Source organism: Nematolebias whitei, chromosome 18 (assembly GCF_014905685.2).
Source record: "Nematolebias whitei isolate Nwh7 chromosome 18, NemWhi1, whole genome shotgun sequence".
Lineage (NCBI taxonomy): Eukaryota > Metazoa > Chordata > Actinopteri > Cyprinodontiformes > Rivulidae > Nematolebias > Nematolebias whitei.
The window spans coordinates 14,009,561-14,022,533 of NC_056515.1; the positions used below are offsets into that span (position 1 = coordinate 14,009,561).

At 45.4% G+C, this 12,973-nt stretch overlaps 1 protein-coding gene across 2 annotated transcripts in view; it reads right to left on the bottom strand.

Annotated features, from left to right (window-relative positions):
* Positions 1 to 12,973, bottom strand: part of sgtb (small glutamine rich tetratricopeptide repeat co-chaperone beta) — a 32,697-nt gene that overhangs the window by 15,212 nt on the left and 4,512 nt on the right. For both annotated transcript variants that reach the window (XM_037692640.1, XM_037692639.1), the window contains exons 2-3: positions 10,880 to 10,992; positions 10,539 to 10,642 (exon numbers count right to left, since the gene is read on the bottom strand). In XM_037692640.1, coding sequence (XP_037548568.1) covers positions 10,539 to 10,642; positions 10,880 to 10,979 — 204 coding nt within the window. In that variant the 5' untranslated portion in view covers positions 10,980 to 10,992. The remainder of the gene's footprint in view (positions 1 to 10,538; positions 10,643 to 10,879; positions 10,993 to 12,973) is intronic.

Consider the following 12,973-nt stretch of genomic DNA (forward strand, 5'->3'; position numbering starts at 1 on the left):
GCCCTTTAAGGCTTTCGCTTAGTGGGTTTATCCCGTTATGCGTAGCATTAGCACTGAAAAATTTAGTCCACGCCCACCTGCTGTGTGGGCCCCACCCGGTCCGTATAAATTACGTTAAGAGCGGGAAATCGGCTCCCATTTTTTCTTCAGCGAGCTAAAATAGCACTGTCAGAAGAACAAGAAGGAAAATTGTGTAGATGACCAACCTTTGTTAAGGATGCTTGGCCCGGCAGTTGACCTCCGGTCGTCCGGTGAGTTCTCCTCCCCGAGGAGAAGCTGACGAGCACTCTTATTTCAAGGTAAGCGCCGAGAAGTATTTTTCAGTGACAGGTCACTACATGCTGGACAAAGCCATCTTGTAATTTTTCCTCTTATCGCCGACCCTCGGAGCGAATCGGATGGTTCCTCCGGGACAGGCGCGCTCAGCTGCAGCCCCCGCTGCTCATTCCCTCCTGGGGAGCGTAGTGTCAGTGGAGGGGGGCTGAGTGAATGCTCACCCCATCCCACCTCGTTTCGCATCAGCGATCACACCGCTCCCGGCCGAAGGCGCCCTCAGGGGTTGCCCGGCATAACCCAGGAGGAGGCTGACATTATGGGACACCTTTTTCAACGTCCCACGCCTTTCCCGCCAGTTCGGATGATCCGGCGGGAAGGTTGTTTACTGGGTTCCATTCCGGCCCACCATGTTGATCCATATGGCCTCGTGTTCCAACAGGACGTCCTACGAGCAAGGCCACAAACGGTTCTTTCCTGGTAGATTGGGGGAGCCGGTCTCCAGTCCGCACCCATCACCAGAGTGGAGGGGTTCACCGAGCGGGGCTATCCCTTGGTAACCCCCCCTTGAGCCAAGCCTCGCGGAAGCTTTCGGAGCAAAGCTGTCCAGGTTGGAGCAGCGTCCCGTCCCTCCTGGGAAACACGACCAGACGGTGACCACGCTCTCCAATCGAGCCCATCAATGTGCTTTTCAGGCAGCCGCAGCTAACAACAACGTGGCGCTGCTAGCATATAGCATGTGGGGGCTGGAGGCCGCAGACCTGCCTTAGGAGACCAAGAGCTCCCTCTGTAAAGCAGTCGATGTCATCCTTCAATATATGTGCCTCTTCTACGGTTTGCCTGTCCAGGATTGCAGCGTGGATGACGATGATTCAACATCCACCTAGCTCCGTCACTCCCCCTCGCTGCCAAAGAAACTGCACAAAGACCTCATGGAGGGCCCCATCACGGCGGACGCGCTGTTCAGGAGCAGCTTCAAAACCACGCTGGCGAACTCGAAGCAGTCGGAGGAGGTGCCAGAGGCTGTGTGCCACCTCATCAAGCCGCGCGGCTCATCCCGGCCATGGCGGCGTCGTCTTGCTCAGCTCCACCACCAGCCCCGCCCGTCAGAGTCCAGCCCTCTTCATCCCGGCAACCTGCAGTTCAGCGTTTCCCCAGAGACCGCCTGCAAGACAGCGCTCTGGGCAAACAAATCGCAGAGCTCAAAGGGGAGAAGTTTGAAAAATGACTGTCTATTGAGGGTGTGTGTAAAAGTGGCACGAAAGTTGAAATAAATCATCATTCAATGATCGAAGTGTCTGTTTTTAGCCAATCTGTAAGCTCAGATGAACTCACAGTGGCTGCGCACACATCCTCCACACATAATGAGCCGGTGTCCTTAAATAAAGGTTTTTTAAACTCACCGTCGCTCCAAGACATGACGAGTTGCTCACACGACACAATGGTAAGCGAAATAACTCGTTGTCAATCCGAGCTGCACGATCCTCACCCAAGCGGTGTCAAACGCGCACTCGTGCGATGAAAACAGTCTTCATTCAACGGCGCTGCGTTGATGATGGCGCACACACACAGCTGCCCGGCGCTCACCGGCTCACATCGGTATAAATGTGGGACCGCAGGCCTGGTCCGGTGGAGGTCCTCGCTCTCACAAGAGCAACACACGCCTCACCGAAGCGAACGCGGGCAGCCGTCACCCACCGCGTCTCAGCGCTCGGCAGCTCACGGCAGCATAAGCGTGAGACAGCTGAACGAACCCGGTGACGAGTCTCGCCTCCAGCGAGAGCGGCGCGCGTCCCTCCAGCGAGAGTGGCGCGCGTCCCTCCAGAGAAAAAGTGTGCTCCCGCGGGGCTCGCAGCCTTCACTCCAACAGCACGGCGTAGATGAAGTCACTCCCTCCGCCTCTCAATGTTCGCACAGCGACGTTGAACGCGCAGCCCCACGGCGTCATCAGCTGTCACACGCTTCGCCTCAGCACACACCGGCCCACCTGTACATGAAGGTTGGTCCGCGGTCCGAACGCAGTGCACGGGTGCGTTCAGAGCCTTTTTCGAGGAAGCCTCACCTTGGGTCACGCGGAAAACATTCCCGCGACGCATGACGGCGGTTGAGGGACGGACTGGTGACAGCCGTACAAAACATGACGCATCACTTAAACGCACGTTCACTCCACGAACGTTACGTAGAGTGGCTAAAACATGCTTGCCGGTCAGATGGATGGACAGGGGGTTATGCAAATGGTTACAAGTTACAGTTTGCAACCCGACCCCCTCCGTTTGGAGGAGTTATAGAGACGGTCCTGTCACCACCAGACCAAATCTCATCCCTAAATGCAGAAGTCCAAGTGCTTCTGATAAAAGTAATCTCCAGGGTTCCCAACGGAGAGGAAAACACAGGGTTTTACTCACGTTACTTCCTGGTTCCCAAACGGACCGGAGGGATGAGACCGATTTTGGATCTGTCAGCTTTCAACAAGGCTATCATGGACAGACCGTTTTCACATGTTGACAACCAGACAGCTGTTGAACAACATCCAGAGAAACGCATACCGATCATCCCAAAACACAGAAAATTCCTGCGTTTTCTCCTTTCAGGGGATGAAGTATCAGTACAACAGGCTGCCGGTCGGGTATTCCCTCGCGCCTCATATGTTCTCAAAGTGTGTGGAGACAGCACTGCATCCGTTACACAGAGCAGAGATGAGAGTTTTGTTTTACCTGGATGACCTGCTGCGGCGGTCACGTCACATCACACCAGTCAAATCTGGGTTTTGCCATAAATTGGAAGAAAAGCTCGTTTTTTCCCGGCCCAGACAATTGTTTATCTGGGAGTGGAGTTAGATTCAACCACCATGAAGGCTCGTTTATCACAAACGAGAATCGACACTTTAAGAGACCAGCTCCACCACGTAAGACCTGGCAGAGTGGTAACAGCTGTCCCTGTCATGAAGCTGTTAGGAATGATGTCATCAGCTCACACAGTGGTCCCGCTAGGTTTATTACACATGAGACGCCGCCAGAGGTGGTTTGTGCGTCTGCGTGTGGATCCAGTAAAACATAGTGACGGATGATCACTGTCCCTCCCTCCGTGAGGGCAGACCTCCGACACGGGAAACACCCTGGTTCTGTCGGAGGGAGCCTCCGTCAGCAGACCCACATCACGTGTCAGTCTTCACGGACGTGTGGGGCTGGGGGGGGACATGCCTATCTCAAGCAGTAGGGGCGCTGTGGCCCCATCACACATCAGCCCACATAAATGTTTTTAGAGTGTTTCACGGTGCTGAATGTGATTCAGCACTTTGCTCCCGCGCTATAGAATCAACATGTGTTGATTCACACAGACAACAAGGTTACTGCTGCGTACATAAACCAGCAGGGGGGTATGCGCTCAGCCCAGATATTACACATTGCGCGAAAGCTACTGTGTTGGGCTCACCAAAATCTGCTCTCCATCAGAGCAGTTTACATACCCGGTGTTCTGAACAAAGGGGCGGATGTGATGTTCAGGGTCAGCCCACGTCACGGGGACTGGACTCTCCATCCAGACCTGATGGCTCAGACGCGGCAGAAATTTGGCAAAGCAGCTGTGGACCTGTTTGCAACACGAGAGAACGCTCAGTGTCAACTATGGTTTTCCCTGAGCCCACGAGACGAACCACAGCTGGGGGTGGATGCATTTGCCCACAGCCCATGGTCCAAAATGCTTCTGCACGCGTTTCCTCCACCTCCTCTGATTTTACGGTTCCTGAACCGAGTTCAGGAGGAGGGATTGACAGCTCTCCTGGTGGCCCCCGAGCGCGTGAACACACCATGGTTCTCAGCCCTACAACGCCTGCTGTCGGGACGCCTGAGGAAACTGCCATGAAGGGAGGACGCTCTCCTCCAAGCAGGAGGAGCGATCAGGAGTTACCCAGAAATAGGCCAGCACCTGTGAGTCCGGCCACTGAGCGGTCCCGCTTAGAGAGGATGGGTCTCCCACAGGAGGTAGTGCGCACAATCCAGGATTCACGTGCTGCATCTACCATAGCGCTGTAAACATCAGAGTAGACAGTTTTTTTTCAGTGCTGGTGTACAGAGAAAGGTGTAGAGGCCACCTCATGTCCATTAGGCGGAGTGCTGTCTTTTCTACACAGCTGATGGACAGGAAGTTGGCATTTCAGCAAGATTAAAACGTACGCTGCAGCCATCTCTTCCTGCCACGAAGGGTTCGGAGACAGAACAGCTTTTAATCACCCGCTGATGAAGCGGTTTCTAAAAGGCATACAGAGACGCAGGCCTGTTTCACGCCCACTTGTGCCACAGTGGGATTTAACGCTGGTCCTGCGAGCCCTGATCAAATCTCCATTTGAGCCTCTGGATCAGGTTCAAATTAAATTCTTGTCTCTTAAAACAGCCCTGCTGTTGGCTTTAACATCCGCTAAGAGGGTGAGTGTTTCATCTGCCCTCTCTGTCGCTCCGTCATGTCTCAGAATCCAGGCTGACGGTAGTTCAGCTGATTTAAGACCAAACCCAGCTTTTATGCCTAAAAGCATCACAAGCTCTTTTAAATCAAGAGCGATATCGTTGGAGGGGTTTTTCCCTCCCCCCCACAGATCAGAAGAAGAAACATCTTTCCATCTTCTCTGTCCAGTGCGGGCGTTGACGTGTTACATAGTGCGCACGGCTGTAATGCGCCAAACTCAACATCTGTTTGTGCGTTATAGAGATGCACCTGTAGGTCGCCCGTTATCCACCCAGCGCTTGTCACACTGGCTGTGTGAGGCCTCTTTCTGAAGCCTACAAAGCATCAGTTTTAGAGCCTCCCGTCAACCTCAGGGCGCACTCGACCAGGGGTATCGCATCTTCGACTGCCTTGCATAATGGTATGACAATGCAGGATTTTTGCACTGCGGCTGCGTGGTCAACACCCTGCTCATTCATTCGCTCTTATCTACGTGATGTGACGGCCCGTTCCATGACACATTCTGTCCTTAGTGTTTACAGAATGAATATTATGGTTTTCATGGAACTCCGTTTTACTCACATCTGTCTGCATGCATTACAGTGTGAGATGTTATCAGTCACAAGTTGTGACTGTTATTTGGTTCTATTGTCAGTAATCAGTTCACGACTATTGTTACCAATCAGTTCATTTGATTAATATTCAGCTCTCCGGTTATTATTAATCTGTTCATACGGTTCAGCCATAAACCGGTTGGTTCGTGGCTCTTTTCAGCGTTTTTCCCTCCCCGTTGATGTTTCCGGGGCGTTCATGCATTCAGAATGCATAGTTACACAACATGCGTCTGTGCATGGCACACATAATTACGCAATGCGTAATTACGCACATGGGAGCTGAGTGATTAGACTTTTGGGCAAGCTTCTGCTTCATACGGTGTTCGAATGGACCCAGTGAGAGGACCACATCTGCTTCGCCCTTAACCCACTAAGCGAAAGCCTTAAAGGGCGAAGCCTATACGAAATAGAACGTTGGCTACGTACTGTAACCCCAGATTCTACGAGTATAGGCGTAGCCCTTTAAGCGTCGGGCCTCACTGGCTCCTAAATGGCTGAAGAAAAAGCTATTTTGGGAACCGATTTCCCGCTCTTAACATAATTTATATGGACCGGGTGGGGCCCACACAGCAGGTGGGCGTGGACTAAATTTGTCAGTGCTAATGCTACGCATAACGGGATAAACCCACTAAGCGAAAGCCTTAAAGGGCTACGCCTATACTCATAGAATCTGGGGTTACAGTACGTAACCAACGTTTCTCTCTCTCTCAGACTTGGAAGTTTGGTCACGTGCACAGCTTGCACGTCTGTACGATGATGACAACACTCCAAACACATTAACATTTAATACAAAGTTGGTCTTTATGTCAAGGGAATTTAGGTAACGGTTTATTCATTTAACCTTTATTTAGACAGGTTAATCTCATTGAGCCTCGAGGACTCATTTACAAGAGAGACCTGATTTTAACAAAGAATGATAACAACAATAGACAGTTATGAAAAGGCATACAGATTTTTTTTTTTTATATATATATATATAAATAGGATGGCAACAAAAGTAACAAAAACAGTTCAGTCCTCACTGAGGGAACACTGCAGGTAATAATGTCTTGAGAGCGCATGCTGCACGCAGAGACATGTAGGAGGAGATGTATGAAGGCAGCAGACCAAGAAGTGATTTAAAGATGAAAATGTACCAGTGAGAGAGTCTGCGTGAAGTTAATGATGACCAGTTAACCAGTGAATACAGTGTGCATTGATGGGTACAATAATCACAGCCAGTTATGAATCTTAGTGCACCATGATAGACGTCATCCATCACCTGCAGGGTTCTTGTAGGAGCGTTCATATAAATAATGTCACCGTAATCAGTGGAGGGAAGGAAAGTCACAGATATAAGCCGTTTCCTAGCATTCAGGGTTAGACAGGATCCGTTTCTGAAAAATAAATCCAGTTTAACTTTCAGTTTCTTTACCGTTTTCCACGTGAAGCTTAAAAGAGAGATGCGAGTCGACTAAGATACCCAAATATTTATAGGAATCAACAAACTCAATAGAGACACCATTTGAGGATAAAATTAGAGGAAGAACTGCTGGGACCGACTTCCTGTTAGAAAAAAAACATCCATTTGGTTTTGTCGGCATTTAAAAACACGTTTGATGTGGAACAAATCTGACTGGATGATGTCAAATGCGGATTGCAAAAGCTGGAAAGCCTTAGCAGCTGTTTTAGCTCGACAATAAACTGTGTCATCAGCATTACGGATGTTCATCACTGCTAATGTTAAAAATGATGTTACCATGTGTGTGAGGTCAGAGGTTTGTTCTGTCTCAGAGAAGAGCCTGCAAGCAGCTGACACTGTTTGGAGGAGCAGCATTATTAAAAAAAAAAAAACACTTCCTGCTTTTCTATCCGGTTGCAGATTCTCACTGACGAGGTTCTAAGTACCGTATTTTTCGTTATACAAGTCACAGTTTGTGCCTAATTTGCATGCCCTGCGACTTATATGGCGAAGCAACATATTTATGGATCTTTTCCCCATATTTTAGACCAATTTTTGGCTGAGATATGACTGTTTCCATTCATTCTGAGTGGAAAGAATGACGCAGTACAATTTTCGGCCACTAGGAGCGCTAGAGGGCCCTCTAGGATTTTGACGACTACCAGTATACCTGTAGGCATAAAACCATGCCGAAGGAGGAATTTCCCCTGTACGTGGTTGTGACACTTGATGAGAAGAGGTCGATGGACACAGACATGATGAATGTGTGTCTTACAAAGTGCTACACGAAGCGGCCAGATGGATTTTTTAGAGCAAAAAAATCCCTGCTGGTGATGGACAGCATGCGTGCGCACATCACGCCACAATTTAAAGATAAAATTAAAGCGTGCAACTCCATCCTTGCCATCATCCCGGGAGGCTTGACAAAAGTGCTGTAGCCTCTGGACATTTCTGTCAACCGGAGCTTTGAGACACACCTTTACTATAATTTCGAGCAAATAAATAAATGTTTATAGGTGGATATCTTGTTAAATTTATAAGAAATGCGGAGGCTCGTACAGCTGTGCGTGCCTGCTTCACAGCACCTCAGCAGCAGGTGACAATGGGTGAAGCTGGGTGAACCAAAACTATTTTTAGAAATTCAGCTGATTTGACCATTAAAGTGCATTTATTAAGGAAAGGTTCAACAGAGACACACCTTTACTATAATTTCGAGCAAACAAATAATTGTTTTTAGGTGTTAATCTTGTTAAAGTCCTTCCGTTATTATTATTATTTAATAATCATTAAAGTGAAAACAGTTTCATGATAAAGCCGGCACCTTAATCTTCACTGATTTTAAAAAATAAATAAAAAAAACGCATTTTTTATACATAAAATGTTTTTAAAAATCGTTTCCATCCTCTGTCCCGGTCTGCCCGTCTGCCGGGATCCGGGTTTGTCCTTCAACAGCACGCAAGGCCGGGGTCCGGGCAATGGCCTTCTGCGAGTCAGCAGCTCTCTGATCCTCCGTGGTGACCAGCGGAGCTTGGAGCCCGCAGACCACGCAAAGCCGGGATCTGGAGCTGGCAGCATGAAGGATTTTCCACGGTGGCCGGCAGAGGAGCCGGAGAGATGGCACCCTGCGTGGCCTGAGGGAGCTCTGGTGGAGGACCGGGGAGACCGGCGGAGCTCCATCTAGCTCGCTCTGAATTTTGTCGTCGGCCACCAAGCACAAAAAACTCCTGCACTTCAGCCTTAAACACGGTATTGTCATTATTGTTTTTTTTATTTTAAAAATAGATCCAGCCGCTGCTCCGAGTTCCGAGTAATTGCAAATGGCAGATCGATATGAAAAGTTTATGAAAGATCTAGTGACTCCTCCCCCTGCCAAATCAGTGACCGAAGGTGTTCCGACGTCACGTTTAGGTGCTGGCTCGTCTCGCTTGGTCCCACCAGAGATGCAGGGACCAAAAAAGGGTCCGGTTCCGCAAAAAATGACAGTGGAAAAGTGCTCAAAACTGTACAGAACTGAGCCAAACTGGGCTGAAGAGGAGCTGTGGAAAAGGGGCTTAAGATGAAAGTCCTCCGGCTTGAATTGTTGCATTTTGGAGGCCAGATTGCTTGTGGTTCGAAGTGAAGTGACGGGGGAGCTGACAGGTGAAGCCACACATGGAGGAGGTGAGAAGATTATGTTATTATTTTTGAAAGGACTGTGTTAGATAAATTAATTATCCCATCATCGTCTCATTAATCAAATAAGCCACACAGAGTATAAAAGAAGATTTTTCAACCCATTTTTACTAGCAAGGGGCGCAGAATAGAAAATAGGCTTATACAGATGTTACATGGAAGCACCAGTAACAAGGTCTGCCCACAGACAGTACAAAGAAGCTTATCAAGCAGAGAGCGGTCAAGGCAACCCCTGCTTGCCGCAGTGTTTTGTGGTCAGAACTAACGTTTAAGCAAGTCCAGAGAACTCTGGGCTGCTGGCTGGGCAGTCGGGGAACTGTCAGGAAGAAAGATACATAAAAGTATTTTTTTTAAATCAACCCTTAAAGGCCTGGGGGTGAGACAAAAAAATAAATTAATTAATTAAGGCAAAAAAAAATGTTTGAAACTGAGTTGGCTGAAAATGGCTGCTTTTGAAGTGCTGGTTGCAATTCTACAGCATTGGACCATTCTACAGCATTGAGTTCATTAATGCAGTCATTGCTTGCAATACTATAGAATCAGCAGTCCCCAATAAATAAATAAAAAGGTAAGAAACCTTTTTAAAGGCAGATAATAATATGTGGCTGCCTTTCTACAGTATTGGAAGCATTGCATGTGCATGCCTTCCTATACTGTTTTATTGGCAGTCCTCAATTATGGTGATATGGGTAACAATGGATAAGAACTGAAACATCCTTATTTACTTCAAAACATTTGTTCTAAATCTTGTTGCACAGTTTTGAAGGAAGACATGCAAATGATACAGCAAAATGTTGCAGCTCAATTGGGAATAGTTTGCTATGACTTTTGGTTAGATTATTTTTAGATTAATGGAGTTTTGGCAAAAACGCATGAAAAACCCAACCCACTTTGGCTCAGTCATACTTCGAAGTTTAAATGGGTCACAGGAAACTGGACTTCACGTTACTTTAACTGCCATTTTGATCCGTTTTAGGGGTTTTACATAATCATGGATTTTTTTATTGAACATTTTCTTTTGCTCAATGTGGCCAGCAGCCGAAAGGAACTTAAACTGATGGTTGGTGATGTCACACACTAACTATTGATAAATCAAAAATTTATTTAGAATTAATCTTTCTACTCACAATTTTTATTTTGGTACATGTATAAATTATACTTGAAACGCATGCAATCTTGTCTTCTTTGACACTGTTCGTCTCAATGCCACAGCTTTTCACGTTTTCTCTCAAATCCAGCCAGAGTGCACAGCCAAGCTTCTACCGACTGAAGCTATATTTTAGCTCAAAATATTCTCGTTAAAACTGAATGTGAAGTGTCTTTGTACTTTGCCATATCTCTTTAATAAAAATGCAGACACATAAAAACATTTTTCACACAGCGAATGTTTGAAGCTTACTTTGCAGTTCATTTCTGCCTGCCTCTCATTAACTTGGCAGTCATGAAGTGAAAAAGACAGGTGCGCACACTTCTTATACAGCTTGTTCATCAAAATGTAAGCATTTCTCCCCCTGCACTTGGTTATGAAGGGCAGCAGATATAGACCCCCTTTAAAATGTCTTTAGACATGTTCTAGCTGAACCTTGAACAGCTGGACTCACCTGGAGCAAAGCATTAAGGAAGATCTCTCTTAGTGGCTGAGAGACAGACAGATGACTGTCACTGGAGCTGATCTTGAACGTGGTCTCCAAACACTGAATTGCAACTGAAGGGTTAAACACAACACAATTTAAAGGCAACAGCTGTTAGTTGTTGCAATCAACATGAAAACCCACAATCTGGACACAAAAAGCTAAAATCATCTGTCCATTTTATGATAAAATATGGAGAACCACACATTTTTAACTGAACCATATGTGCATATCTTGTGTCAAAACCTGTATTTGATCAATATTAGGAGAGTAAACTATACAGGAGTGTAGCCTGCAGTGATTGAACATACCCTCAAGGCTCTCCTGTTCATCTGCGTTCAAAGCTCCACCGTGTGTCTGATCTCGTAGGAAGTGTGCGATTGCATACGCCAGGCGTTTCTCCACTGCCATTCTTACCTAGAAACTGTCGTCCACAGGAGGAAATTTGGAAAGAAATATTTTAAACGCATTATAAATAGTCCATCAAAAACCTCTAAATGCTGCTATCCCTCAGGATGAACAAATTTAAACAGGTTATTTTAATTGAATGTACTCCACATGAAAATATCTTGCTGCATAAGCCAAAACAATAATAATAATTAAAAAAAAGAAAACACTAATAGATTCAAAAATGAATAAAAAAAAAGACTTGTTTAAAACTGTTTATAAAAGCCTGGACATATCAGTCAGTCTTTTGGATGTTTTAAACAAGACAATTCTTTTTTCTGCACTGATAGATATGAAATAATCTGAAATAAATTACAAACATATTATTATTTAAAGGGATGTGTATCAGTTGCTGCTGTTACAGCCCAAGATAATTTTATGTAAAAAAAAAGAATGAGTCGTAGCTGTGTTGATCAAACCTTGAATGTATTATTACTCAATGTCATGCAATATTGCAAGATCAGTTAGCGCTTAGATTGTGTGTTGCGAATGACTCTCAGCTACCACCGAACAAGATTTTAACTCAATCTTTGTCAAATTGATTAAGTTATGGCCATTGTTGTGTTTGCGAAGGTTGCTTAGTTGTGTCAGCCATCTTGAAGTGTGCTGACTTCACAAATTAATCAGTTGTAGATGTAGATCCATTCATACCTGTCTAAATAAAGGTTGGATGAAAAATAACTTTCTAAGAGTTTTATTAGAATCCATTTAGTGGTTCAGAACATATTTTGTCTACAGACAAACAAATACACACAGAAGCTGGGTGGGAAAAAAAACAGGGGAAAAAGGTTTCTTAGCCTAATTGATGCTGCCATTTTAATTTAAGTGCCGAGTTTCATGGGATTATAACATTTTCCACTGAGGTGAGCTTGTGTCGGACAGAATCTCGCCGCTACTCCGGACAAGTAACAGCATCCTACGGAGACGCTGAAGGGTGCGTTAAACGGAATCTCGCCTGAGACATCTCCAGGTAAAAGAGTCGATTTCACCACCTAAGTGTACTGTAAGGAAGAAGCTGAAGAAAGCCCGGAGAGTGCCGTTCTGTTCAACACTCTCCCTCAAACACCATCTTTCACCCCCTTTTAAACTTCCTTCCCATCTTTAAACTCTTCTCTCAAGTAGAAATTCTTCCAGATATTTTAGAAATGTCTGTGTAAAGTGCTCATCCACCGCCGTGTGGATAAAAAGATCATAATTGTACAGTTTTCATAAATGTCTGTGGTGAAGCAACGGAAAAATCATGGCCGTATGATTTTTCCTGATTGATTGCTTTTGTTGTTATTTTCATAATTTGCCAAATTACTGTAAATGTTTGATGTTAAACTTTGATTCTGTAAATAAATGACCGCATTCATTTTGATGGGTCAAAGATAAATGACGTCTCACGTTTGCATTTCCTTAAATTCAATGCACGTTTTATTCAGTCCAGAAAAATGAAGAATCCGTGTTAATTGATGAATATATCTGAGCATCTGTTCATCTACATTTTGGTAGTTTATTATTAAAAATTATTATTATTATTATTAATTTGTTTTTACACCTTGTGTGATTCCTTATGTATGTTCCTTTGTACTGAAACTCTGGCACAACAATTTCAAATTTAATTTTAGTGTCATTTGTATCATGTGGAACATGAGGCGGAACGAAACTGTGTACTCAAGGTCCCAGTTACACGGAAAAAATAGCAAAAATATAAGTATAAAAAGAAACAGTATATAAGGATTTAAGATATACACTAAATGAACAAGAAATGGCACAGTAAAAGAGCTAAGACATACTCTACACACTAATAATGTAAAACAAAACGGCGTATCAACAGCAGCCCGAAAATGAGCCTGTGGTGAGCAGATGGATACAGCAGCATGGATAATCAGAATGGATAACAATTCCTGCGGGATCAATAAAATTCTATCTTATCTTATATAAATATATATATACATATATATATATACACACAT